Source organism: Castanea sativa, chromosome 11, assembly GCF_040712315.1.
Source record: "Castanea sativa cultivar Marrone di Chiusa Pesio chromosome 11, ASM4071231v1".
Classification (NCBI taxonomy): domain Eukaryota; kingdom Viridiplantae; phylum Streptophyta; class Magnoliopsida; order Fagales; family Fagaceae; genus Castanea; species Castanea sativa.
The window spans coordinates 45,271,055-45,298,608 of record NC_134023.1 but is presented as its reverse complement, the minus strand read 5'-3'; the positions used below and the strand labels follow the sequence as shown (position 1 = coordinate 45,298,608).

Genomic DNA, 27,554 nt, shown 5'->3' with positions numbered 1-27,554 from the left:
CTCGATCTCACTCTCTATGCCTATTGTATATATTATAGTTCTGAAATCTTTCCCTTTGAATCGGTTGCTAGTTTAGCCTCTATCTCTCCTTAATCTGGAATTGAAAATTCTTGATCAATTTTTGTGATTTTTTTTTCCTTTTGTATTTGCAGTTTTGAAAATTTTAAATATAATAAAAAATTTCCAAGTTATGATATATCTAATATTTTGTAGGCATTGAGTTTTGGAGGAGATGTAAGAGCAATGGCATTGAAGAATGCTTCAAACATAGAGTACCAAATAACAAGTACGCTACCACTATTTTCATATTGCAGTATTTGTTGCTTCTACAATAAATTTGGTTTGTGATATAATTATTGTCAATAATCTATTTCTTTTAGCACAAGTATACAACTAGATATGTGTTAGCTTAGTTATAAATATTTGGTTAATATTTTTTTTCCTTCTAATTCAAATAGTAAATGTTCATTTATTTATGATTAAGTTGTAATGAGTAATAGATAAACACTTATTTATAATTTTTTTACATGTAACAATTAAACATTTATTTTTCTAATAATATACCACTTAAAGTGTGGGTTATTGACTAGTATATATTTAAAACCGAAGATGTTTAACTTTTGGTTAACTTTATAATATGTTTCTATCTAAATTTTGAGGCTCAAAATTTTACACTTCATTATTCTAATATAAACTTTTTAATTGAATTTAAATTCTTTACTATATTTAAACCATCCATTAGAATATTGCCATGCCATATTTTCTATAAAATAGACAATTTCATATAAATAGAATTATAATAAATGTATATTAATAACTACCATAATCATCAATTTTATATCTATGACCAAAAAAAATTTTAAAAATATACTTTTTTTTTGTTAAATTTTCACGTGCATTGCAATAATTACCAAATTTTTTTTATATATAAGTTAGAAATTCTACTCTAACCTAATCTAAGTGTATATGTGTGCAAAGCTTCCTCTTCGAAACTTGAACGTCGGTCCTTTCCCCTTACACCCTACAAGCACTTATACTTGTGGAGTGACCATCGCACCAAGGGTTCATAATGGTGTAGGATAAGAAGACTTGAGCTTCCCTTATATGTCACAACATAAAATAGGATTTTTAAATTTAAAAAAAATTCTCATAGGCTAATGTAAACAATGCCATCCGTTTCACTTCTTTTATTTATTTAAAAAATTAAAGAATTTAAAATGCTATTTACATTAAACCAACCATGTAAATAGTGTGTTCCAGTTAACTCAACTGGTAAAATCTCTGATGGCTGAATAAAAGATTTAAGGTTTAATTCTCACATACACCAAAAACTAATTGGTGTCTTAGTCTGATGATAAATAGCAATCTTTAAAATTGAATTTCATAGGTTGAAACTCTCTTAACAAAAAAAAAAAAAAAAAAACCAATGTAAATGGTGTGGCATTCTTATAATTTAATGCAAAAACATTACTTATCCCATTACAGTTTTAGAACAATTTTCATAATACGGTATTTAATCTTACTACAATTACTAGTTAAAAGGGGTTTTAGTAAAGGTTCAATTTTGTTGAAAAAACTTTATAATTTCATCGTCGTAGCCAAAATACCCCGTGTTTGTTATTTCTTTCAAAATAAATTATTTGATTTTTAGGTACCCACGTTAAACTTATTAGTTCCAAATAATTCTACAATATTTGACTTGAATTTAGAAAATTTAATAACCCAATATCATATTGCTAAAATATTGCAAACTACACTTTTGAAGTTTTGGGGTGTTTAGATTTTACACCTCCAAATTTGGATATCGTAAAATTTTACGAACTATGAAAGTAGTTAATAGTAGGGTAAATTGCAAATAACACCACCAAAGTTTGGGAGCGTTTAGATTTAACACCCTAGTATTTCAAAATTTAGATTTTACTTCTTAAAGTTGAAGGGTGTTTGAATTTTACACCGTAACGTTTTAGAATTTGGATTTTACCCATTTATGTTTGAGGTATTTGGATTTTACACCTCCAAATTTTGAAATTTTATGGTGTAAAATTCAAACACTCCCAAATCTTAAGAAGTAAAATCTAAACACCCCTATATTTAAGGAGTAAATCTAAATTCTCAATTCGTTCCTTTCACCAATTTTAATTCAAATTTTAACAATTTTGATGAGATGGGTCCATACTCCATTGTCCATACCCAATTATGCTACCTTTGGAATTATTATGTTGTTAAAGTTCCTAAAAATAAATTGGAAGATTGGGTTATAAGTAGGCTTTCTGCAATTATGCTACTTTTGGAGTTATTATGTTGTTAAATTTCCCTAAAAATAAATAGAAAAATTGGGTTATAAGTAGGTCTTTTGCTGTTGCTACAAGTCCTCTATGTACTTGACTCAAGAATAAATTTGTTTTAATCTAGTAAAGAAGAAAAAAAAATTGCAAATTTATTCAGTAAATAAATAAAATGCCTAGTGGTTTTGATAGGAAGACTAAACGCATTTAATCTATATGCACATAAATAGCATCTACTTAAATAAATAACAACATTACATATATTGGCTTTGTATTGAGTCTATGTATGGGATAGACAAGCACTTGCCTTATACTCTTTTTAAAATAGACTAGCTTTAATCCCAAATCGCTAGCAAACTTATACGAGACTTTCTTTCTTTTTTTAAGGAACCGACAAGAGACTTGTTTGCTAAACTAACTAATATAATATTCCTTATCAAAAAAAATAAAAACACTAATATAATATCCACACATCACCGTTTTGCTCAAAAAAAAAAATTGTACTGAGTGAAAAAACCAAAAAAAATTATAATTAAAATGAAAAAAAAAAAAACAAAAAAGAAATCAAACAAACAAGCCAAAAGACTCGATTTAATCAAGTTTCATGCATCGTTGTAGTCAACTTGCAAGTCAACTTGCAAAGGGAGAGAGAATTGGAATTTTTGAAGCATGTAGGTGGCACAATATACAGTGTTATAGACTTATTATCGCATATTTCCATATCCTTATTATTGAATTTGATAATCAAGTAAAACTTGACATATATGATGTGACATAAGAATATAAAAATATAAATATTAAATAGTAAGATATTTCTCTATCAGAGTTAGCGAGAACAATAGAATTAGATTATCATTAATCAACTAACTAATATGTTGATTGGGATTGATCTTTGTATGGCCTACATTGAGATGATGTCCAGAGTAACAAGAGGAAAAAAGAATAGTAAATCTAGGGAAATTCCAATTTCCAAGAACCCATAATAAAGAGTGCTCTTGATAATATTTTAAAATTTAAACTTGGTTGTAAATTCTGTTGTGACAAAACAGACAATGAAAAAGAAGATAATATGGGCCTAAAAGGGACTCAAATCACACTCATCATGAGAGTGGTGAAGCAGACGGGGATTGAAACAAATTTTCTATCAAACCAAAAGTTTAGAATTTCTCCACACTAGCAATTTTTGGTGGCTAGAACAAAACCATATGCAAGGGTATTGGCTAGCTCACATAGAGAACTACACATATATAACCATGTTGCAACCAATCCTATAAAGCTAGTTGTGTCATTCACCAAAGCTAGTTTTCCCTTTTCCCAATTAGGCATGGAAGAAATATAACAATTACAAGCAATCCTAGAAAGAGTGAAGCAAGCAAACAAGAAATGCTTTTGTTGGATCCCTTTCCCCACCCTTCAGAATTACAAATTCAATATCAAGAAAACTAATTTTCTCTACTCATTATTTAGCATATAAGAACTGTAAAAACAAAACTTGAGACTAGAAGGCTAAACATGCATATCATTCCTCAATCATTCAAAAAACCATGCTGAATTCACTCACAACTCAGAAGTCTTGTAGAATTTGGCAAATAAAATTTCTGAAAGTTGAATAATATGCAGTTCCTCAAGCTAGAGGAGTGCAGCTCACAAATCAATTTGAGTGTATAGTAAAAGAGAAGAGAATATCAAATTAAACAGCCCCATGGTGCTAAGCATTCAAAAGATGTATACACCAAAAAGGACTCATATCAGCAGGGTTAAAAATTTTCTTTTCTTGATAACTTGTGTTGCATTGTTGTTAAAAGTATACAACAAACAATCACCACCACCTTAGAAGCCAAAAAACATCATAACAGTAATATTTGGTCACTAAACATAAGACACCTGTACAGAGCCATCCAGTTACTAAATATTTGGTTTCTTGAATGGGAACAATAGCCCTAATGTGCATAGACAATTAGCATAGGAGAACAACACGCGAGAGAGTTTAAAAAAAATAAAATCAACCAAAACAGCAAGTTATGAAGCACCCTAGCAATAAAAATTAATTGGTAGTTAAAACCAATTCCAAAATGCTACTCTTCTCAGCACCTCCAAACTGAAACTGAGATAAGCTCCTTTCGCTGCCAGCAGAGAACAAGTGAAGTTTGATTCTTTTTGACATGGAATCCCCGAACTGGAGTCCTCTGCACCAGACACTCTGCTTGGGACTCGGTGAAGTTGCTGAACGTTAATGGGGAAAATCCGGATGACAAAAATAGACTCCTCCATGGAGGCGTTCTATCAGGTGAATGGCGGCGACCCAACACAATTTTCTCAATTCCTGGTTGCAGCAAATACCTCTCAATCCTTTGCAAGGCATCTTGGTTGACATTAACAGCATCCAACGATTCAAACAGGCCCGAATAAGATTGAACGGCTTGAATTATGTGGAGGGGGAAAGGGACATCGGTTTGATCACAACCTCTATCCAAAGAGAACACAATTTTCGGTGAGAGCTGCTTTACAAAGCCAAGAACCAAAGGAAGGGGTAGAGGGTAGTTGGAAAAGGAACCATTTGGCAGATTCACTGCTATTGCCTCACTCTTCGATACACGAAGAGGCAGTGGCCAAGAACCAGAGTTCAAGGATTCAAGGCTTAAGAATTCAAACTCAAATGCAAGGTTAATCTCAGTAGCAAAATGTTTCAAGCTCTCTTGACTGAAACCAAGCTCGAGTTCATCGTGTGTGGATGGGGATGAAAATGCAGTGATTTTAAGAGCTGGACCACCACCCTGCTTCAAGGCGAGCTCTTGCATAAGAGAAGACCATTGTCCACCAAACCCAATATCAAAATCAATAATGTGAATGGTATCAAAGCCATCCAAAGCTTCAAGAAGAGCTTGGTTACAAGTAAAATTGGCAAACTGAAGTACAGGAGAGACTTCTGAGAATGATTTGTAAGCACCAATCTTGTAAATAAGACTAATGGGTGGTGGTGGTGATGACAAACTCAAAGAAGCATTACAATTAGTATTATTAGTATTACGAAGAAGCAATTGCAAGGCCTCCTTGAAATAGAAAGCAGCCCTTTGAAAAGGCTTACCAATTGGAGAGAGCTGGTGATTGAGCCGCGCCAATATCCCTTGCGCACGTACCGGATTATTTCCAGTTTCTATCAGCTCTGCTAACTGGTATAACTGATCAAATAACAATTGCTGTTGCTGTTGGCTTGCCAATTCATTGTTCCCCACTTTCTGCATCTGAAGCTGATTTTGCTGTTGCTGTTGCTGTCTTCGAAGAAAATCTTGCTCCGATTCTGACAACGGTAACTTGGGGACCTGATAATTAGGCCCAATACCACAAAGATTACGCCTTTTCGCCTGAGGTTGTGAAACAAGGTGATGCTCTAGCAATTGGGTATATGTAGGCATAAACAAAGCCGGGTTCTGAGCAAACCGAGCTGGGTTTATCATCTGGGGATTGAAAATCTGTGGCTTCTCATCTACAGCTTCAATTGTTTGCACCGGCTGTTGTTGTTGATGGTGAAACATGGCTGGTGAATGAGATAGAGAGCCTGGCAAAAGATTATTACTTGTTGCAACAGAGAACATGGGGTTGTGATTTGGGGTCGAAACTGAGCCAAGCCTAGTTGCATTGGTGCCACCACCATTGAATGGAAAATCAGCAGAAGGGTCAATGCTAGGCAACAAATTGTTGGGCATTTCAAGGCAGCCAAAAGCATCAGCTTGATCTATCATACCAAAACCTGAGTTGAATTCAAGGTCTTGATGCAAGAGCTTGTTGAGACCCAGAGATGGGTCTTCAATGTCCCCCATAATCAATCTCAGAATAGACTGTTCTTGACCTGATGAGGAATCAGACAACACACCTTCCCAGTCTTCCATTCCAAGCCCACATTTTTCACCTATGTCTAAGCTGGTTTGAGAAGAAGGTTGGTGATGATTCTCTGGGGCCGCTGCTGCTGCTGCTGCTGTTGTTGAAGCCACACCGTTGCCAAGAGAGGAAGACAGAGTTGAGGTTGAAGTTGGAGGGCTGGGGCTTCTTCTTGAGTCAAGAACTGAGGTGGGCTCAGTGCCCACATAGCAATTTTCTTTGTTGGTGTGGTGCCACTTTTGTAGTAGTTGTTGTTGTTGTTGGTGGTGGTGGTGGTGGTGGTGGTGATGTTGGTGAAGATGGGGTAATGAATCTGAAGAAACAGTAGAGAAATCTAACACCCCCTTCCCTTGAAACTCCTCAAAGGGTAGGGGCATGGCCTTCATCTAAGAAAGTGAACCAAAACAACAACAATACACAAGAACTCAATACCCAAAAAAACCCTCCAGTTTTTGAAAGACAAGAAGAAGCCCACCACCCAAGACTTTCCAAAAGCACAAAACAGAAATGGGTTTGGTGTGAATTTTATCAACTAGACCTTATACATGGAGAGAGAGGCAGACAGTGAGTAAAGGTAAGAAACAAAATCAAATTTTTGAGCTTTAATTTTTTCTGACACAAAAGACAGACAGACACTTGTTATATGCATACACAGCTCAATATGAACAAACCCATTTCACCAAACACCTTAAAGCCTCAAAGCTCCTGCTGATGCTTCTTCTTCTTCTTCCTATTTTCTGTATGTATTTAGGACCCTAAAATTATGTAATATAGCAGAAACCCATTTTTTGGCACCATCTTTTTCTCGTCTTTGTGGTGTTGTTTACTTAAAAACACAGGCTTTGGTGGGGTATTCTTTCTCTCCTCTTTGGAGTACTCTGTCTTTCTTGTGTTTTCTGGTTGCTATGGATGCGTGCAACGTATAAAAGATGAAAGTAGAAAAGTGCGCTCTCTCTCTCTCTCTCTATATTTTCTTTATTTTCTCATTTTATAAATTTTTTATGTGGTTTTTGTCTGTAGACGTAGTTATCTCTCCTGGTTGGGTCTCTGTCACTCACACTTTAAGTCCCACTCTCATTTGTAACGCGTAAAAATAACCTTCACCTATATGAGCATTCACGGTAGAAAAGCTATAAAATATAGCTTTTAGCCATTTAGAGCATCCACAGCAGTGGAGCTAAAAATTTAGCTTTTTAGCTTCACAAAAAGTTACTTTATCTATTTTACCTATACATTTTACAAAACATGCTGCAGCAGTGGATCTATTTTAACTTTCAACACAATAAAATAATATAAACTTCACAATAAAATAATATATCTACTACAATAAAATAATATATTCATTACAATAAATAACAATCACAACCAACCGCTATCACTACCACTACCACCACCGCCACCGACTCTTCCACCGCCACCGCAATCACTACCGCCGCCCACCGTCACCGCCGCCACCGCCGCCACGTAATAGAATAATATATTATCTACAATAAACAACAATCACAACGCACGTCATCACCACTGTCACTACCATCACCGCCATTGCAACTGCCACCACCACTGCAACCGCCACCATCAAAAAAATTATTTTTTTCTCACCAATATTAAATAGTAATAATCTACCGCTTAAAATTTATTACAAAAATATTATAAAACATTACTTAATTTTAATTTCTTATTATTCTTTATTTTATTTATCTTATTTGTTGGTTTCACCCAAATACCCGTATTTTTTTTTTCCTCTTTGTTTGTTTCATTTCTTCAATCCTCTGAACTTTTCTTTCTGAAAGTGAATGAGAGACAGAGAGAGGCACGGTGATAAAAGATCGGCGGTGAGCTCAACCAAAAACCCAGATCAAACTCATAAGGATCGGCGGCGTGGGTCTGAGCTAATCGGCGGCTTGGAGGGTCGGTGACGGTGTGGGTTTGAGAGCTTGGGACGGAGTGGGTCTGAGGTTGAGAGGGTTGCTCGGCGGTGGGTCGGTGACGGTGGGTCTCAGCTGGTGGGTCTCGGCGACGGTGAGCTTGAGAGAGTTGAGAGCTTCGGACGGCGTGGGTCTCGGCGACGGTGAGCTTGAGAGAGGACGGCGTGGGTCTCGGCGACGGTGAGCTTAAGCGAGTTGAGAGCTTCGGACGGCGTGGGTCGGTGACGGGCCGGCGGCGGTGAGCTTGAGTGAGTTGAGAGAGTTGAAAGAGAAGAGATGAGAGTTGAAAGCTTCAGTGCAAGAGTGACTGAAAGAGAGAGAGAGAGAGAGAGAGGCCGAATAAAAAATTCTTTTTTTTTTATAACTCTCAGCTACAGTGCTCATGTATTGATACATGAGCACTGTAGCGCAAAGCTAAATTTTTTTAGCTTTGCCTCCACTGCTGCAGGATGGATTTTGGGGTTTGAGTGGAGCTAAAATAGCAATATAGCTATTTAGCTCCACTGCTGTGAATGCTCTTAAAAAGCAATTTTATATATTTTAACAACACACATCTCATAACAAAGACCCTATTTTAGCAGTCATTTCATTAAAATAATATAAATAATTTAGTAAAATAAATTAAAACTTTTTCCACAAAAATTCACAACAACCTGCCACCATAGCCCTTCCAATAGCACAACACAACCCATAGCAAAAAAAAACCCAAAACAATTCCACCGTTACAACCACAACGGCAACCACGTTATCAACAACCCACCACAAAAAATTCCAACAAAAAAACCCAAACCTCTGAGACCCACCGACACAAAACCCAACAACCCATTGCCGCTAAGAAACCCAACAACCCACTGCCGTTGAAAACACCATTGATACAAAATCCACCATTAAAACTAGCACCATCGATACAAACACTACCAAAACCCACTAGCACCGAGCCATAATCAAGTCATTAAAGCACGACCAACCCAAACCCATGAATCCAAGCACAACGACACCTCACAAATCACAAAATCGGCAACCCAAACCCACGAATCCAATCTCCACACCGATGCCACCTCAACACCGATGCCCACAATCCGATTTCACATGGGTCGGGGTCGAAGTTGAGAGGAAAGAGTAGAGGAGAAGTGACAGAAGAGAAAGAAAAAGAAAAGAGTGAAAACAAACTTATGCTGTGAAGTGCTTTGTAAGCGTGTGGGGAATAAAAATTAGTTTTTGTTATACCACCAGCTACAGTGAGCTGCTAGAGATAGCAGCCCACTGTAGCAATCACTCAAATTTTTTAACTTTAGCTTCTTTGCCGTTATGATTTCCCAATTTTATTGATTATGTGATGTGTGTGGGTATGTGATAAGTCCCACATCGGGTATTTACTGAGTAGATTTGAGTTTTATTAACAACTACAAGATGCCTCAATTGTGACTAATCCTTATGAGGTATAGTGCAGATGTGGCTGGCGCTTTTCCTTGGGTCGTTACAGCTAATATGCAGATTTCGATGTCTTTGTCATGGGTCATTTATGAAAATTTTGAACCTTAAACCGTATCTACAAATAAATCAATAAAAATGGTGTTATAATATGAAAGTACAAGTAAAAAAGAAAAAGAAAAAGTAAAGAGATTAAATTCAAACTCTAATATATTCATAAAAAATAAACTATTTTTGTGGTAGTCATAGTCATATATAGTCTTTATTTTTATATAAAAAGGAAAAAAAAACTTTTATATTTTTAAATAATTTTGCAAGACGATAAAATAGATTTATTTTCAAAATTAACTTAGAGTGTATTTGAATACGTTTAGCTTATTGTTTATTTGTTAATAGTATAGTAGAAAGGAAAATTTTTGAGTCCTTTTAGTGTGAGACATGCGAAAACTTTCCTTTTGCTCTCTATTGTTAAATTAATGTATGAAAATAAGATTCTCAACAAAAAATGAAAATAATTTATATTAAATTCTTTCAATCTATTAGGTGTTTATAAATGTAGACAACTCAACAAATTATATTGATTATATGATTGATAGTACACGTGAATACCCATTTTAGACTTTCAATTATCACTAACAACGTTTACTTCCAACTCATTAGTTGATGGTTCATAAAACCACTTGTGTTTAAAGTAGACAACTCGTTATTTTGAGTTGTGACGTAAGTGTGGACATCCTAAGTTTAATTTACTACACTATCATAGTTTAGTGTTTAAGATGTCTTATGAATAAAGAGTAAAATAGTATTCTCAATGACTGAAACACTACTTCATTTTATATAAAATAAAAAAATTATATAATTAAAAATACATGTGAATACTTGTCTGAGTTGTGGTTAGTAGGTATTAAACTAACACTTAAAGCATTCGCATTAGCTCATACAAAAATTAATGTCTATTTTAACATAATAACTATATCTTTCTATTTTACATAACTATTTAAAAAAAAAATTCACATCACATTATCTATTCTATTGTCTATCTTATTAAAATGTCAATTTTTTAAATATTTTTAATTATTTCTCTCTCTTCACACATCACAAAATAACATCTATTCTCATATTTTATTCTCGAGAAATACAAACAATGAATAAAAAATGCATATACACACCTTTCATTCTCGGGAAACATAAAGAATGAATAAAATATTGAATATACACAATTACAATAGACATATAAATTTACAAAATTACTATAGCTAAAATAGGAAAAATGCATAACTTTACTACCAGAGGATACCTGTGCGCTGTGTGACGATCAACTCGAATCTTTATTGCATTGTCTTTGGCTCTGTGATCATGCTCAATCAGTTTGGAGATCAGATGTTATCTTTGTGAGATTGTACCACAAAAAGCATCTAAGTTTCTTCGATTTGTTGGAGGATGTGATGTCTGCTAGCTCGAGTTATCGTTTGGCTCTGTTCTTAACCATCACCTGGAGTTTGTCGTAGAGGCGTAATCGGATAAGGGAGAATCAGGTTGCTTGGCCGTTGCATGAGCTCAGTGAGCGCTCTAAAGCGCTTGTTTTGGAGTTTTTGGAAGCAAATAAATAGAGTAGCAATCCCGTTTCGAGGAGGTCTGTTCATTGGTTGCCACCGTCAAAAAATTGTTATAAAGTTAACTTTATGCCGCAATGTTTGAAGATTCAGTTGTGCAGGTATAGGGGTGGTGGTTCGTGACCACAGAGGTGCAGTAATGGCTGCTTTAAGTTAGAAAATTCCTCTTCCTTATTGTAGCTTTGGCAAAGGCTCGCGCTGCTCTTAGAGTAGTTGCATTCGCTCAAGAGATGAGTTTTTTTCAGAGTGCAGATAGAGGGGGATTGTCTTGTGATTATTTAGGCTTTGCCTTTCAAGGCTCGAAGTTGATCGTCTGCTTTACAGTTTTATCATTTTTTGCATGTTCGAAATGAAAGAAATAAGTTAGCTCGTGCTTTAGTTAGGAGAACAGTTTTATCTGCAGATATTGATGTATAGGTAAAAGATCTGTCTAATGATTTGAATGTTGTTTTTTAATCTGATTTTAATTAATAAATTTTCTTACCATTCCCTAAAAAAAAAAATTGATACATGGGGTGATTTTTAAGGTAAATTAGCTAAAATTTTACATTTTAGCAAACAATAAGTGCGACTTACGCAAGTGATCTAATAAGGAGTGATTTTTTATCTTTTTTTACCAAAAAAGTTTTTTTTTTTTTTTTTTTTTTGAGAAAGACCAAAAAAGAAAAGAAGTTTTGACTGAAAAAGAAATGCACGAGTTCTCATAAGCGCGTGGCACGTTGCTTATAAGTGTTAGTATTTCTTTTTCTTATTTTCTTTCACAGGGACCAACGAGACAGAGAAAAGGTAAAATGGGTCTGTGGGTTTTTCATAATTTACTCGTATACCAATAATACCCTTGACATTTTCCAGTCTTTCCAAAGTTTAACTCAGGGGCATGACTGTAATTTAATGAGAACAACCTCTGCTGGCCTGGTTTTCGAAACTGAATCTGACGACACGAAATAATGAAAGGCTTTTTGGGGTTTTGAAAACATCGAGACAGATTTTGACGGATGAGATATTTTGTTTCAGATAAAATCGTGTGGCTGTGATTCATAGTTTTTAATGTTTTATGCAAAATTTAAAAATTACTTTAAAAAAAAAATGTTCTCACATTTTTATAACATCAATGATTTAATAATAAAAAGAATGTACGAACTTCGCCGAGTGTAAAAATATATTATTACTATAGTGAATGTATTATAAATTTGTGTAAAAATATATAATTGATATGAAAATTATGTAAATGTAGATTAGATACTATTTATTTTTTATTTAGCTTTTTTTAGTATCTCAAATTAAAAAGAGAAAAAGAAAAAGAAAAGATGATATATATTGTTTATAATGAACAAAATTAAGAAATTTTAATATTTTAATAAAATATAACATAAAATAAATAATTTGTGTATTTCAAAAAGTGAATACAACAAAAAAATTTATGTTAAAATAAAAAAAAAATTTATATATGAAAATGCTACAATTTGTCACTTATTACTGGGGTAAAAAAAGTAGTTTTGATGATAAGATTATATTAAAACCAATATTAACCTACTATTTCTAATTCTACACTAGTCTAGGTTTTCTTTTAGTTTCAATAACGATAATTCTTTATTATCAGATCAAAATATTAATCGATTTTTGGTGTAGGCGTAAATTGAATTCTAAATTTCATATTCAATCGTTAAAAACTTTATCAATTAAGATAATTGAAACTCACTTTCATTTAGTTTAAGGGTTTGTTTGAGATTCGTTTATTTTGTTGAAACTGAAAACTTTTTACTGAAAAAAATTATAGATAAAGGTACATGTTAGTTGAAATAGTACATTGAGATCCACAAATAGTTTCAAAAAGTACTATAGGACCCATAAATAGTACTAAAAATAAGATAAATAGTAAAATTAGTTGACAAAAAATAAGCTAGCCAAACAGATTCTAAGGTCGATTTAGAATCTATTTATTTTACTAAAACTAAAAACTTTTTACTTAAAGTAATATAAAAGTTAACTGAAATAGTGCAGTAAAACTCATAAATAATATTAAAAAGTATAATGAAACTCAGCATAAAGAATAACTACATAGTAAAAATGAGCTCAACACTAAAAATCTTGCTTGCGTGTGATACTCCTCCGAGCTTAAATCCCGGCATGGACCATCATGTGAGCTGTAGTATATATGATTTGTCTTGAATGCTGGAAAAGTGCGGTGAAAATGCACTGTGCCAACAGTTCTCCGTATTTTTTGAAGTCATTTTCGTAGGTCGCTACAGCCGCTTTTTACTGTTCCGACAATTGCATACCGGATAACCGGAGACCGAATTTCGGCCGGAAAATGCACACCGGACCGTAAAAAAAAAAAAAAAAACATTGTTCTATTTTTAAGTTTCTGGTTCTCTGGTTCTCTCCACTCACTGGCGTCACTCTCAGTTTCTGGGTCTCATACTCGCTCCTCCCTCAAAAATGGTCATCTTCTTCTATTTTTAAGTTGCAGAAGCCGGGAGCTAGCACAATATGCAGAGCAGGAGCAGCGTGTTTCTCTAACTCACTTCAGCTTCTTTTAAACGCCCAATAAAATTTAGACAGCCCAAGAAATTTTTACTCCTTGCAAAGCCATGTTTAAAGTAAAAAAAAAGCTTTCACATGTCAGCTTTTTTACCCATGTTTTTTTTATGTATATATTTTTCTAGCCCTTCCTTACAAACTTTGTCAAAAGTCCTCTCAAATGTCAGTAAGTTGATTAGTTCACGTGAAAGGTAATCTTGTATTTTAAATTTAACTCGATTTTTAATTATGAGTTAACAATACATATTGTATCAGCATTTCAGGTTTTAGAATAATTTTTAACAACTTTTTGATAATTTTTTATTTCTTTTGATAAATTTTTTGATAACTTTTTCTCATTCTTTTAAATGAGATTCAAAAAAAAAAAAAATCACCATGCGGTGTTTGTTAACATTTTTCTTTAATTATTTATCATAGATATAGATGTATAGGTTTAGGGTTAGGCATGATTTAGAATATACAGGTTTAAGGATTACAAATTAGTCAAGTCTCTCTCTCTCTCTATTTATATATAAATATATATATATATATATAGTTTGGTTAATATATATATCATACATTAATTATCTATTTTAAGAAACTATTTATTAGAAATTAAAAAAGTTATTAAAAAATTAAATCATTTTTTCATTTTTTTTATAAAACTATCTTAAAATAGTTTACTAATAAATGACGTCTTAAGGGGCATTTGTTAATAAAACTCATATATGTATATATATATATATATATATATATATATGCATCTATTGGTTTCTTACCTCTCTCTATTTTCACTACTCTCGTCTAGATAAGGATTGTTGAGAACTCTTTTCTCGGCCCACATTGCATTACTTCATTGGCAACCCATGCCACATTAACATATGAATTGAGCTCACACAATGAATCAAAACTCACGGCCCATATCACCTTTCTTACACTCATGGCAAGCGGCTTCTTCAACAAGAGCTTATATTTACACAACGTCACAACAAAACCCAAGGTATATCATCTCATCTTCGGCTTACGATCCAAGATCATAAGTCTCTTTGGGGGAACTTTAGGAGTCGTGGTTTGGAGGGCTAAGAGGTATGTTCAGTAAAGCTCCAACGGTTTAAAGTTGATAAAAGAAACATGTTGTTTGGCGTGTCTTCTTCAACTCCCTAACTCTGACAAGTCCGTGTGTGGCGGGTAACATATGGTAAGCATCTCTTATCACATAGCACTTAAAATGATAAAATTTCCTATTGCTCTTTTACTAAAGTTAATATTCATCATATGACACATATTCAATATCCCCAACCATCTAATTGCTGGGACCATAACTGTTCATTCAATCCCCAGCTATTGCTATACAAATTTGGAAACTTCATTATATTATTCTACATAAACTACATCACTACTTTCAGCTAAAATCCAACTCAAACATATGGCCTAATCTGATTGGCTATCCTTTTATCTCCAACTATATGAAAAATATTCATTATATCTCTCATACCCAGCTGCTATCTGCTATAATCAGACCATATATTTTTCTGCCAGTTGCCAGAGCAGAACATTAAATACTCTTCTTGCCCACCAAGATTATGTCACAGTATAATGGGACCTCAACTAAATCTCTAAACCTTCATTACTTTTCAACCAATGCTTCTATTACTTACTAGAAATGTGTTGTAATGGAACCTTGCACCAAAAACACAAACACCCAAAAGGGGAAACATTTCCAGCAGACCCCCAGCAGTGTATTCAGCACTTGACACCTGGCTGTGAGTGATATCAACAGTCATTTAATGCTGAAATCCCAACTACCAGCTGCTAAGCCTAAAGTAGCAAGATACCCTTGAAAGTGATCTTACCATTTTCAGCTAAATTCATAAAGTAAATGTTGAATGACCTCTCCAATACTCTTCAATCACCATGCTGACCTCTTTTGCTTCTGCCCAAAGTGACAGCTGCTCTTGACAGCTGGGACAACTTTTCCTGACAGCTGGGACAGTTTTTCCTAACAGCTGGAACAGCTTTTTCAGGACAGATGTAACATCTGACCTAGCAGCCTTAGCATTACTTTTTTTTTCCACATTTGGCTAAAACCAAAACTAGCTAAACTAACCATATTTTTCTTGTCAAAATACTTTCCTTTTCGGTTACTTTTTCCCAGCAGCTCTTACCCAAAATAGCAAGTATACCTTAAACCTAAACATACCATTTTTGCCCAAATCTTAAGATGGATAATCTGAAGATTCATTGCAAGTTGGGACAGATTTTGGCTGATATTATTTGCTAAAATACCCCCTCAAACTCAGCTTTAAATAGGACCCCTCATCAACACCTCAAAGGGGGACACAAAAAAAGGGGAGAAGAACTCTTTCACAAACCTCTCTATTCTCTCTTCCTAAGCTCTGAATGAAGTTCTGAGTTTTTAGTTCCAAACTCAAGAACTAAACTCTTCAGCCCTTAGCTCACAGATGCCTTCATAAGCCTTCATCCACCCTCCAGTAGAAAATTCCAGCAGTACATCCCAGCAGAAAAGCCCAGTAGCAAATTCCAGCAGCAAATCCCAGCAATTTTGTTAAACACACTGCAGCACTATTACCTCTCATATACTCATTATCTCACTCTCCATACTCAGATAATAGACCTATCTTACTGCTCCCATCTCCAAATACTTGTACATATCTCCATACTCTTCTCCTACAAAATCTTTCCTCTTGGAAAGCAATCTCTACAACTTCTTCAATGGTTGTAATCTCATATTTTTACTATCTTCAACTGCCATATCTTTCATACTTTCATATATCATACATATTACAAATACTACATCCCACAAAACATCTATTTCTTCACTTCTCTTATGCAATCTCATACATATTTACTACAACCTTACATATAACACACTACACTCTTCTAAACTCCACTCTCATACTCTTTCACTCTGAATTTCTACTGTTTTGCTGCTCATAAACACCGATTAATACTATTCTCTATCTCTCTTACTAAAGCCCTTCTCTTAGAAGGCACCAAGATCTCATATCAAAGCCCTTCTCATTGAAGGCACAAATCCATCTTACACAAAACCCTTCTCTTAAAAGGCACAAGTATTCTATACAAAAGCCATTCTCATGGAAGGCAACACTATTCATAACTTCACAACAACTAAAAGAGCATTGTCAAGGGGAAAACTCATTTAAGTGCATGATAAGAGGGGCAAGCTTAACCAGCCCCTACACACAGCGGGGCATACTCTCTTTCCCTTTAGTTGCACCCATTTTTCCCCTTCAATTTTGAAGTTATTATGGCAAACTGTCTCTCTACCGATAGGGTCACTCTGCAGGGATATCATCAACTCACAGAAGCTATACAGCTAGGCTACGAACCATACAAAGATAAGTGACTTTGCTTCCTTATCTTTAAATTTACATTATTGAGCACATGAATACTTCACATTTAAATACATTTTACTTTATTCCAACTACTATTACAACCATTAACCAAGGCTTAAACTCATTTAAATTGCATGATAAAAGGGTCAAGCTTAACTAGCCTCTACCGCTGGCATTCTGCTATAATCCTATCAGCTTACTGATGCTACACGGCTAGGCTACAAATCATACAAAGGAGGGGCAAGCTTAACTAGCCTCTACCACTGGCATTCTGCTATAATCCTATCAGCTCACTGATGCTACACGGTTGGGCTACAAATTATACAAAGGAGGGGCAAGCTTAACTAGCTTCTACCCCTGGCATTGTGCTATAATCCTATCAGCTCACTAATACTACACAGCTGGGCTACAAATCATACAAAGGAATGGCAAGCTTAACTAGCCTTTACCGCTTGTATTCTATTGGAATCCTATCAGCTCACTGGTAATACACGACTGGGCTCCAAATCATACGAAGATAAGTGACGTTGCTTTCATATCTTTAAATCTAAATCATTAAGTACATGATTACTTTACCTCTAAATAAATACTACTTTACCTCAACTGTTGTTACAACTACTAATCAAACCTATTATATCAAGCACATGTTACATATTTATTCAACCATTATCATGATGCTTAGACTTTGGCTTTAATGGTTTGGTAGGCTTAAAAGGTACACTGGTAGCCGTTGGACCACGTAGCCCAATGTTGAGTTCCAGGATGCAACTCCCCAAAAAAGAACTCAGGCCTAGCAAGGTCACCCCTCCAAAGGATCACACGTGGCCGAGCAACCGAAAAAGGCCCCCAAACAAGGATTAAGCCTCTCCGTCACCTACCTCTATGATATGCATTAAGTGGTCCCAGCTCACACTTTACTTCTTTTGGGTGAGATGCCATCCCAGTAAGACATTTCTCCCCAAAGAAATTTGAGCAGGAACCCCAAAATAAACTACCTCTTTATCCCCACTGCCAGGCCACACCATCGGATACTCTTGACCCGTGGCTCATGTCCCATGTATTGGTTGGGTTTAAGTAGGTGGTGCCTTAGCCCTTTGTGCATGCTCCACTTCCATTTGAATTTGTTTCTTTCTAGCCTTCACATAATTTTTTTTGCCTTTGTATTTGTCTGATTCTACTGTACGTTCTGGTTAGTGTTTATCTCTTGCAGCATGAAGGACGTATAAGCTCTTGGGCTTATGTTCCCTGCTTTTCATCTCATCTTTGGGCTGGGCGTTACTTGGACAATAGTCATTATCTTCTTGCTGAGCCCATTTTCTTCCTTGCGTCCGTCGGCCTCATGGCTATTGCTCCTACCATATCATTTCATCGTGTCTGCTATAACTTTATTCTCCTTTCGTTTCGTGTTACATCGTGGGGCTTATGGGTTGCCGTGTCAGCCTACTTCCTTGTCAATTTTCTGCTCAAGGCTTCCCAGACCCACTTTTCACATCTTTACCTCTCTTAGGCTTTGTTGGCTAACATTCCTACTGTACCAGCCCATTTCATTATTTTATTTCTTGGGCTTCCTCGGCACATTTACTACCTTTTTGCCTCTTTTACTCCCATGAGCTTTTTACTAGATCCTTTGGGCTTTCTCGGCCCAATTATAACGTCTTTACTTCTCATTACTTCTTGGGTTTATTGGCCTTTAAGCCGACCCATTGAGTTTACTAACTTATTTCCTGGGCTTCCTAGCCCATTTACTCATTCTCTACCTCTTACTATTTTCATGGATTTACTACTTCATTCCTTGGGCTTCCTCGGCCCACTTACTCCATCTTTACCTCTTTTTATTCTTGTGGGCTTGCTGGCCATCAATCTTGTCATTTCAGCCTACTGAGCTTGCTTCCTTATTTCTTTACTATTTCCTTTTCACACTTTCTTCATATTATTGGGCTTTTTCTACTATTCAGCCCTTTGTCAAAAGTGGACATCAACATAATGCAAAGTGTAATCTGGTATATAGTTTAGGGTAATAAAGTGTAAATTTTCCCAAAATTTTAATATAGGGACACTAGGACAGTTACATCCCAAATACTTTTTCTATATACACTATCTAATGAGATAATTTGGTGACTTTTTCTTTATACATTATCTGATGAGATAACTTAGTGATAAAAAGTCCTTGTATCCGATCATCTTATGAGTTTGAGATTGTAGGTTCAAATAGTAGCAAGCATGCTATTACTCAGATAATCCACGCAATGTCAAAATTGAATTGAAGTGGATAAGGTTAGTGACCACACTCATAAACTTTTTTTTAATAAAAGAAATACTTTTTTAATCATGAATACATCTTTTTTGTTTTATAAAAAATAAAAGAGAACTTGCACCAAAAAAGAAGAAGCTTTAAATAGATTTGTTTTTCTTAAACAAGAACATCATTTTGGTGTTCTTTCATCTTTGAAAACATGCAATGTATCAAGGAAAATGTATGTCATTTTTTAAATAATTCTCCTAGGCCAGTTTAAAACCACGTTTTGTAATGTATATTTAGACTATTTTCTACTTTTATGAATTTAAATATAAAAAATAATAATTTTATAACAGGTCCCAAACATTGATACAGGAGCTTTTAGGGATAATTTGTTCAAGCTTTTTCTAAGAACTTCATTTTTTTTTATCACCAAAAATAAAGTATAAAAGAGGACGTGTATTTTCTAACGTTTGATTAGTACTATTTCATATGGAGGTTTATAACGTTATACTATGACCTTTTCTTTTTGTTGAGAAAAAAATATATACTATGAGGATTTGAACATACATATTTTCTCATGTTTAATATTTGGGAGAATTTTTTTGTTAAGAAAAAAATTTATATTCTATGACCATTTGAATATGCGTATTTTCTCATGTTCAATTAATACTATCTCGTATGGGAGAATGTATTTTATACGACGATCTCATAAAGTATCTCTTATAATATATGAGACACACAATATTATACTATGACAATTTTTCTAGATTAAATGAAAGGGAAAGAGTTTTAAAACCCCACAAAATTCTCTAATCACAATAGCCCTAAAGCATTTGTTATTAAAAGTGTTACTAGAATGCAAAGTCATTAATTTTAAGTAGATGTTAATTTTTGGTTTTAATAGGATGCTTAAATTTATGTTATTCTATTACTAATATTACTAATGGATAGATTCAAAAAGAAGTGGTTTATATAAAACCATGTAAAATTGCAATAAAAGAAGGAACTGTTCTCTAACAATAAATTTATATCCCCTCTCCCAAAAAATAAATGATCGAATTTTGTGAGAGTCATTTTTCGAACAGTACCCAGGCCCAAGTTTAATGAGGACCCTAGACTCCCTAATTGTAGTTTGAAGGGATTGGGTTTGGTCTACCGCAGCTAAACGGGCTGTTTAAAGACCAAGTGGTGCACAGGGCGAGACTCCTGCAATACACATATACTAGCAATCGAGAATATACGTATTGATCAACAAGAAAACAACAGGGCAGACAAATGTAATAAGGGGAAAAAACGAAATAATTGCTTGGGATCCTCAAATCAGTGGGGAAATATTTCATTAATTTTCATAGTTATGGATTACGATGAGCTCACCAAGACTTAATGCAAGGTTCAAATAAGCTCAAAAATTACAGACTTAGATGACTCTTTTAGGTCTCCAAGACTTGCAAAATTTGAATCCTTTTGAATCCAAGCATGTGCTATAGTGGCTGTTCCTGGGATACCAGGAGGTATTTCCCTGTTTTCTTTGAGTTTTACAGAGCTTCTTCTTAATGATTCTATCTGTTCTTTTCCTTGCTGAATGCCCCCAACGTTGGCTGCTCCCCCCCTTTTTATAGTGTCACATTAGGGTTTCGGGGTACCATTGATTCTTCCCCCCTTGGCCCCCTGGGTACTAGAGCCCCCTGTTTGTCTCAGATCTTCTAACAACGGCTCATTTCCTTATTTTCCATAGCTCCCTTCTTTTAATGTTTTTTTTCTTTGAAAGTGTCTTGCTGACCTTCTATTCTGAGATGCATTTGCCTTCCAAGTTCCTTTTTTTTTTTGTCTTCTCTTTTCGGGCTTACCCCCTTTTAGCCGCCCCTTCCTTTTGTCATTTTTCCCAGTAAGTAGAGTCTTCTTCTTTGAAACTGAAGGTTTCTCCAGCCATTTCCTTTCGTGGATCTCTTATTATGGGTTTCCCGAGGCACCGACTTCCTACCCCTGAGCCGTTGCTTTCCAAATCCTCAGGCCTTGTGCTATATTGCTGGTTGCTTCGAGAAAAGGCCCATCTATTTCTTGTTCCTGGTACCTTTTGAACTGTCTTAATCCTCCTTTAGCCGTGCTGTACATCCAGAGGTCCCAGGTAGCCCCCCTGTGTCCTTCCCCAGCTCATTTTCCTTCTCTGGTCTTGGCGGGCTGAATTCTTTTCTTTCCCCTCTCCGTTTTCCTATGGACTCCTCACCCTCTTTTGGGCCTCAAGTCCATCATCCCTCTTTCTTTTGTAGCCCCAATCTTTCTCTTCTTTTCCAATTTTTTTTTTTTTTATTTCCCACGGATTGGCCCAATGTACCATCTCCTTGGGCCTTTTATCATGTTTTCTTATTATATATATTTTAGACCTCAACAAATTTAAATTGAAAGTAGTTGGTTTAAAGAACCCAAAAAATAATATAATCACGTGACCATCTAACTTATTTTTGTGTTTGGCATGACACTTAGTTATTTAAATGCTCATTATGTTGAGAGATGTAATCGAGCTCATCATAAACAAGTGTACTTTACAATTGAACCTCATTACTAAGTAGATATTTTCTATGCTATATTTTAGTGAGCATAAGATAAAGTTGGTTATTTTTTCTTTAGTGTGTGAATGTTTTAGAATTGATGATAGTTCAAAATTCTGTTGATGCCCACTTTGGTGAGAAGGCCCAATAACAAGAAGAAGTCCAACAATATATAGAAGAGAATAAGGAAAAAGAATTAGTAAAGTGAGAAGAGGACCATTAAGTTTGAATGACAGGAATAATGGTCTGAGGGCCTATAAAATGGTAAAAAGGCCCCAAAGAAAGCAAATGAGCCTAAGGGAGCCCAAAGAATGAAGTAATAAGCCCATGAGAATTGTAAGAAATGGAAAGCAAGCAAAAATGAGCCGGAAGAGCCCAAAGTAAGGAATTAGTAAATGGTATGGTAATTGGGCTGGGGAAGCTCGAAAGATTTAGCAAAAAACTCATGGGAATGTAGTAGTGGAACAAGCCAAGGATGCCCAAAGAAGTGAAGCGGGCTGAGGATGCCCAAAGGGGTGAAAATGGCCAAGGAAGCCCAAGATAGTATGAAAATAAGCCCAGCAAAAGTACCAAGCGATGTGAACTGAGTAAAGGAAAAGTATATGACAGGCCTAAAAGAGGCCTAGCAAGTACAAGTTAAATGATAACATGACAGAAGCAATAGAGCGGCATGGCAGAAGCAATGGAATGACATGGTAGAAGTGTCAGCCGACCCACAAAGAAGGAAATGGCTAGATTGAAGAAGGAAGGACCCATACTCGGGCAAAGCCCAGCCTAGGGAAGAAACAAGATGCAGAGAATGAAGACCCAGTGACTCCTTCACGCTACAAAGGATTAAAGAATAAGTAGCAGGATGCGCAGAAGAATCAGACTAATCCCTAGGCCATGACAAATGCAAGAACATCAGACAAGCCCTAGATTCACATGGGAGAGGATCACGCACAAGGCTCATGCACTATCTACTTATACCTAGCTAATACAAGGACGGGGGGTTATGGGTCAGAGATAAGAAAGGGTATGGTTTAGCGGAGGAGAGAAAGGGGAAGTTTATTTTGGAGTTCCCACTCAAGCTCTTTTAGGGGAAATATCCTGCCGGGATGACATACCACCCAAAAGAGGAAAATGTGAGCTATAATCACTAGGTGCATGCCATAGGAGTTAGTAAGAGATAATGCCCAACCCTTATCCGGATGGGAATGCCACGAAGATCAAGAAAACAAAACAAAACTCTTTTGTCTGGGAATGGAATGTGGCATGGCCAGCATAGGGTAGTGGTGATAGTTGGGCAACCAATAGACCAAGGGGTGGTCTGGGAAGGACACCACACTAGGCCAAAAGTAGTTAAGGGTTTTTTAGGTGGTTGCTCGGCCACGTGTGGTCCTTTGGAGGGGTAACCTTGCTAGACCCGGGTTTGTTTGGGGAGTTGCGTCCCGGAACTCAACATCGGGCCATGTGGTCGAACGGCTACCGATATACTTTTAAGCCTACAAAACCATCAAAACTAAAGTCTAAGAATCATGATAATGGTTGAATAAATATGTAATATGTGTTTGATATAATAGGTTTGATTAGTAGTTATAATAGTAGTTAAAATAAAGTAGTATTTATTTAAAAGTAAAATAATCATGTACTCAATGATGTAAATTTAAAGATATGGAAGCAAAGTCATTTATCTTTGTATGATTTGTAACCCAGTTGTATAGCATCAGTGAGCTGATAGGATTCCAGCAGAATGCCAGTGGTAGAGGCTAGTTAAGTTTGCCCTTCTTATCATGCATTTAAATGAGTTTAAACATTGGTTAATAGTTATAATAATAATTAGAATAAAGTAATCTGTATTTAGAAGTAAAGTAATCATGTACTCAATGATGTAAATTTTAAAGACAAGGAAGCAAAGTCACTTATCTTTCTATGGTTTGTAGCCCCAACTGTACAACTTTTGTGAGTTGATAATATCCCAGCAGAGTGACCACAGTGGTAAAGAGGTAGTTTGCCATGATAACTTCATGATTGAGGGGGGAAAATGGGTGCAACTAGAGGGGGAGAGAGTACGTCCAGGGGCTGGTTAAGCTTGCCCCTCTTATCATGCACTTAAATGAGTTTTTCCCTTGACAATGCTCTTTTAGTTGTTGTGAAGTTATGAATAGTGTTGTCTTCCATGAGAAGGGCTTTTGTATAGAGTATTTTTGCCTTCTAAGAGAAGGGCTTCATGTAAGATGGATTTGTGCCTTCCATGAGAAAGGTTTTGATATGAGATCTTGATGCCTTCTAGGAGAAGGGCTTTAGTAATAGAAGTTCATGCATTCCATGAGAAGGGCTTTTATAAGAGAGATAGAGAAGAGTATTGATATGTGTTTATGAGCAGCAAAATAGTAGAATTTCAAAGTGAGAGAGTATGAGAGTAGAGTTTAGATGAGTGTAGTGTGTTATATGTAATGGTGTAGTAAATGCGTATGAGATTGTGTAAAAGAAGTGGAGAAAGAGATGTTTAGAGATATGAGTGTTTTGTGGGATGTAGCATTTGTAATATGTAAGGTATATGGAAGTATGAGAGATATGGTAGTTAAAGATAGTAAAAATATGAGATTATAACCGTTGAAGTTGTAGAGATTGCTTTCCAAGAGGAAAGATTTTGTAAGAGAAGAGTATGGAGATGTGTTTAAGTATTTGGGGATAGAATTAGTAAGATAAATGTATTTTCTGAATATGGAGAGTGAGAGAATGAGTATAGGAGGGGTAATAGTGTTGTAGTGTGTTTAGCAATGTTGCTGGGATTTACTACTGAGATTTTTTGCTAGAGGATGGATGAAGGCTTATGAATGCATTTATGAGCTAAGGGCTGAAGGGTTTAGTTCCTCCTTTAGAAGCTAAAAATTCAGAAGCTTAGGGCTTCATTGAGAGCTTAAGAAGATCATTAGAGGGAGAGGGAATAGATAAGCTCATGAGAGGGTTGTTCTTCTCCATTGGTTGTCTTCCCTTGAGGTGTTGATGAGAGGTCTTATTTAGCTGAGTTTAAGAGGGTATTTTAGCAAAGAACCTTAGTCAAAATCTGTCATAACTAGCAATGCATCTTCAGAAAATCCATCTTAAGATTTAGGCAAAAATGGTATGTTTAGTTTTAAGGTGTTCTTGCTATTTTGGGTAAGAGCTGCTAGGGAAAGAGCAGCAGAAAAGGAAGGTATTTTGACAAGAAAAAGATAATTACTTTAGTTGGTTTTGGTTTTAGACAAATGTGAAAAAATCAGTAATACTCAGCCTGCTGGGTCAGCTGTTACATCTGTTCTGAAAAGTTGTCCCAGCTGTCAGGAAAAGCTGTGACAGCTATCATGAGACAGCTGTCACAGCTGTCATAAGATAGCTGTTGCTCTTTGGTAAAAGCAAATGAGGTCAGCTGGGTGATTTCATACTGCTAGAGAGGATATTCAGCATTATTTTATGGATTTGGCTGAAAATGGTAAGATCTCTTTCAAGGGTATCTTGCTATTTTGGGTATAGTATCTGGCAGCTGGGATTTCAGCATTAAATGACTAATGATATCACTTCCAGCCAGGTGTCAAGTGCTTAATACACTACTGGGGCTCTGCTGAAAATGTTTCCTTCTTGAGTGTTTGTGTTTTTGGTACAAGGTTCCATTACAACACATTTCTAGCAAGTAATAAAAGGATTGGTTGAAAGTTAATGAAGCTTTAGAGATTTAGTTGAGGTCTCATTGTGTTGTGACATAATCTTGGTAAGCAAGAAGAGTATCTAATGTTCTACTCTGGTAGCTGGCATAGAAATATATGGTCTGATTGTGGCAGACAGCAGCTATGTATCAAGGATATCATGAATATTTTGTATATAGTTGGAGATAAAAGATAGCCAATCAGATTAGGCCATGTGTTTGAATTGGATTTTAGCTGAAAGTAGTAATAAGTTTTATGTAGAATAATATAATGAAGTTTCTAAATTTGTATAGCAACAGCTGGGGATTAAATGAATAGTTATTTTTCCAGTAGTTAGATGGCTGGAGATGTTGAGTATTTATCATATGATGAATTTTAAGTTTTAGGAAAAGAGCAATGGAGAATTTTATCATCTAAAGTGTTATGTGATAAGAGATGCTTACCATATTTTACCCGCTACACAAGAACTCGTCAGAGTTCACGGAGTTAGAGAAGGCACGCCAAGCAACATGTCTCTTTTATCAACTTTAAACCGCTGGAGCTTTACTGAACATACTTCTTGGCCCTCCAAACCACGACTCCCAAAATTTCCCCAAAGAGACTTATGAGCTTGGATCATAAGCCGAAGATGAGATGACGTACCTCGGGTTTTGCTGTCATTTTGTGTAAATATGGGCTCTTGTTGAAGAAGTCGCTTGCCATGAGTGTAAGAGAGGTAACATGGGCCGCGAGCTTTGATTCATTGCTTAAGCCCAATCCATATGTTGATGTTGAAGATGTTGTGGGGTTATGATCCCAATTGATGAAAACAAAATATGACCATGAATCCACCTCTTGAAGTAAGGATCTCGCAGGCCATGTGAGCCCAATCCATGTAGTTAAATGAGATATGAGCTTATTTTGGGTTTTAAAGAGATTTATCCCAAAAACCAATAATATGTTGATGTGGCATGGGTTGCCAATGAAGTAATGCCACATGAGGCGAAAAAAGAGTCCTTAACAAGGGGTAAAATAGTAAAACTCATCACGGCAGGCAGTATAAGGGGCCTTAGCTGTGCACAGTGAAACGGGGAAAGCAAGTAAGAAAGGGTGGGAGTAAGTGAGTGAAAAAGCAAGAAGTGTAGGAAGAACAAAGAAAGGAAAACATAAAGCAAGTGAGAAAAAATAGTAAGAAAGAAAACAGAGAAAAACATAGGGGATATGGAGTAAAGTGAGGAAACGAGAAGTGTGATAGGGGCATGCACCAATAAGCTATTCCTTTCTCTCCCTCTCAATAGCTTACTCTCTAGCAAGGTTAAAAGGTTTCAAGGATAAGTCATTTAGGCCCATTCTTTCAAAGTCGACAATTTCCATGGCGGGATTCCCTTGTGAGATTGCCCACATTAGAGAACGGTTCCCTTCCTGGACTTAAATCCCTTAAGGAACCAAGCATGGCAGATTAACCTCTCCTTTTCTTTTAACTGATCAAGTGTTAATATTACTTTTCCTTCTTTTATTATTGTCACTAACTTATTTCTGCCATACTCATATCGTTGCGTTTCTTTTTCTTACTAAGGAAATGGTTTAATCATTGTTAACAATAAATATATTCTTCTTATTTTATTAAATTATACCCTCTTGCTATAACCTTTTTGTGACATTATCTTCTGTCATGGGCACGTAATCAAGATCACAGCAAAGGTGCTCTAGCTTGAGCACAAGTTGACTTGAGGTGAGTTTCAATCAAGCCAGTCTTGACTCTCCTATCCCAGAACTATTGTTCTACAACGTGGCAGGAAGCATTTCAGCCTAGAAGTATAGAAAAGCCCACCACAAGTTCAAACACTTGAAAAATGTGAAATGTCTTAATTGTGCCAGTGGTTTATAAGACTAAGAAAATTAATAGCTTATTAACTTATTTATAAAATAATTATTCTTGTAATTATTCTTGTAGTTATTCTTCTAACTTATACAGCAACTATGAAATGAACATTTTTAGTCTTGAATATTTCCATAACTACTCTAAAAAAATGGAAGATGTTGAAATATATTAAAAAAATTTATTTTGTTATGTTTCTTTAGTTAACATTTTGTTACG

At 35.5% G+C, this 27,554-nt stretch overlaps 1 protein-coding gene across 1 annotated transcript; it reads right to left on the bottom strand.

Annotated features, from left to right (window-relative positions):
- Positions 1-4,045: 4,045 nt before the first annotated feature.
- Positions 4,046-7,115, bottom strand: LOC142617262 (scarecrow-like protein 22). The gene has a single exon (XM_075790039.1). It carries the CDS (start codon positions 6,545-6,547, stop codon positions 4,370-4,372), a length of 2,178 nt encoding a protein of 725 aa, XP_075646154.1. The 5' UTR covers positions 6,548-7,115; the 3' UTR covers positions 4,046-4,369.
- Positions 7,116-27,554: the final 20,439 nt, after the last annotated feature.

Bases quoted from the DNA above. Each gene is read 5' to 3' on its own strand.
- LOC142617262 (XM_075790039.1), bottom strand. From the start codon at position 6,547: ATGAAGGCCATGCCCCTACCCTTTGAGGAGTTTCAAGGGAAGGGGGTG.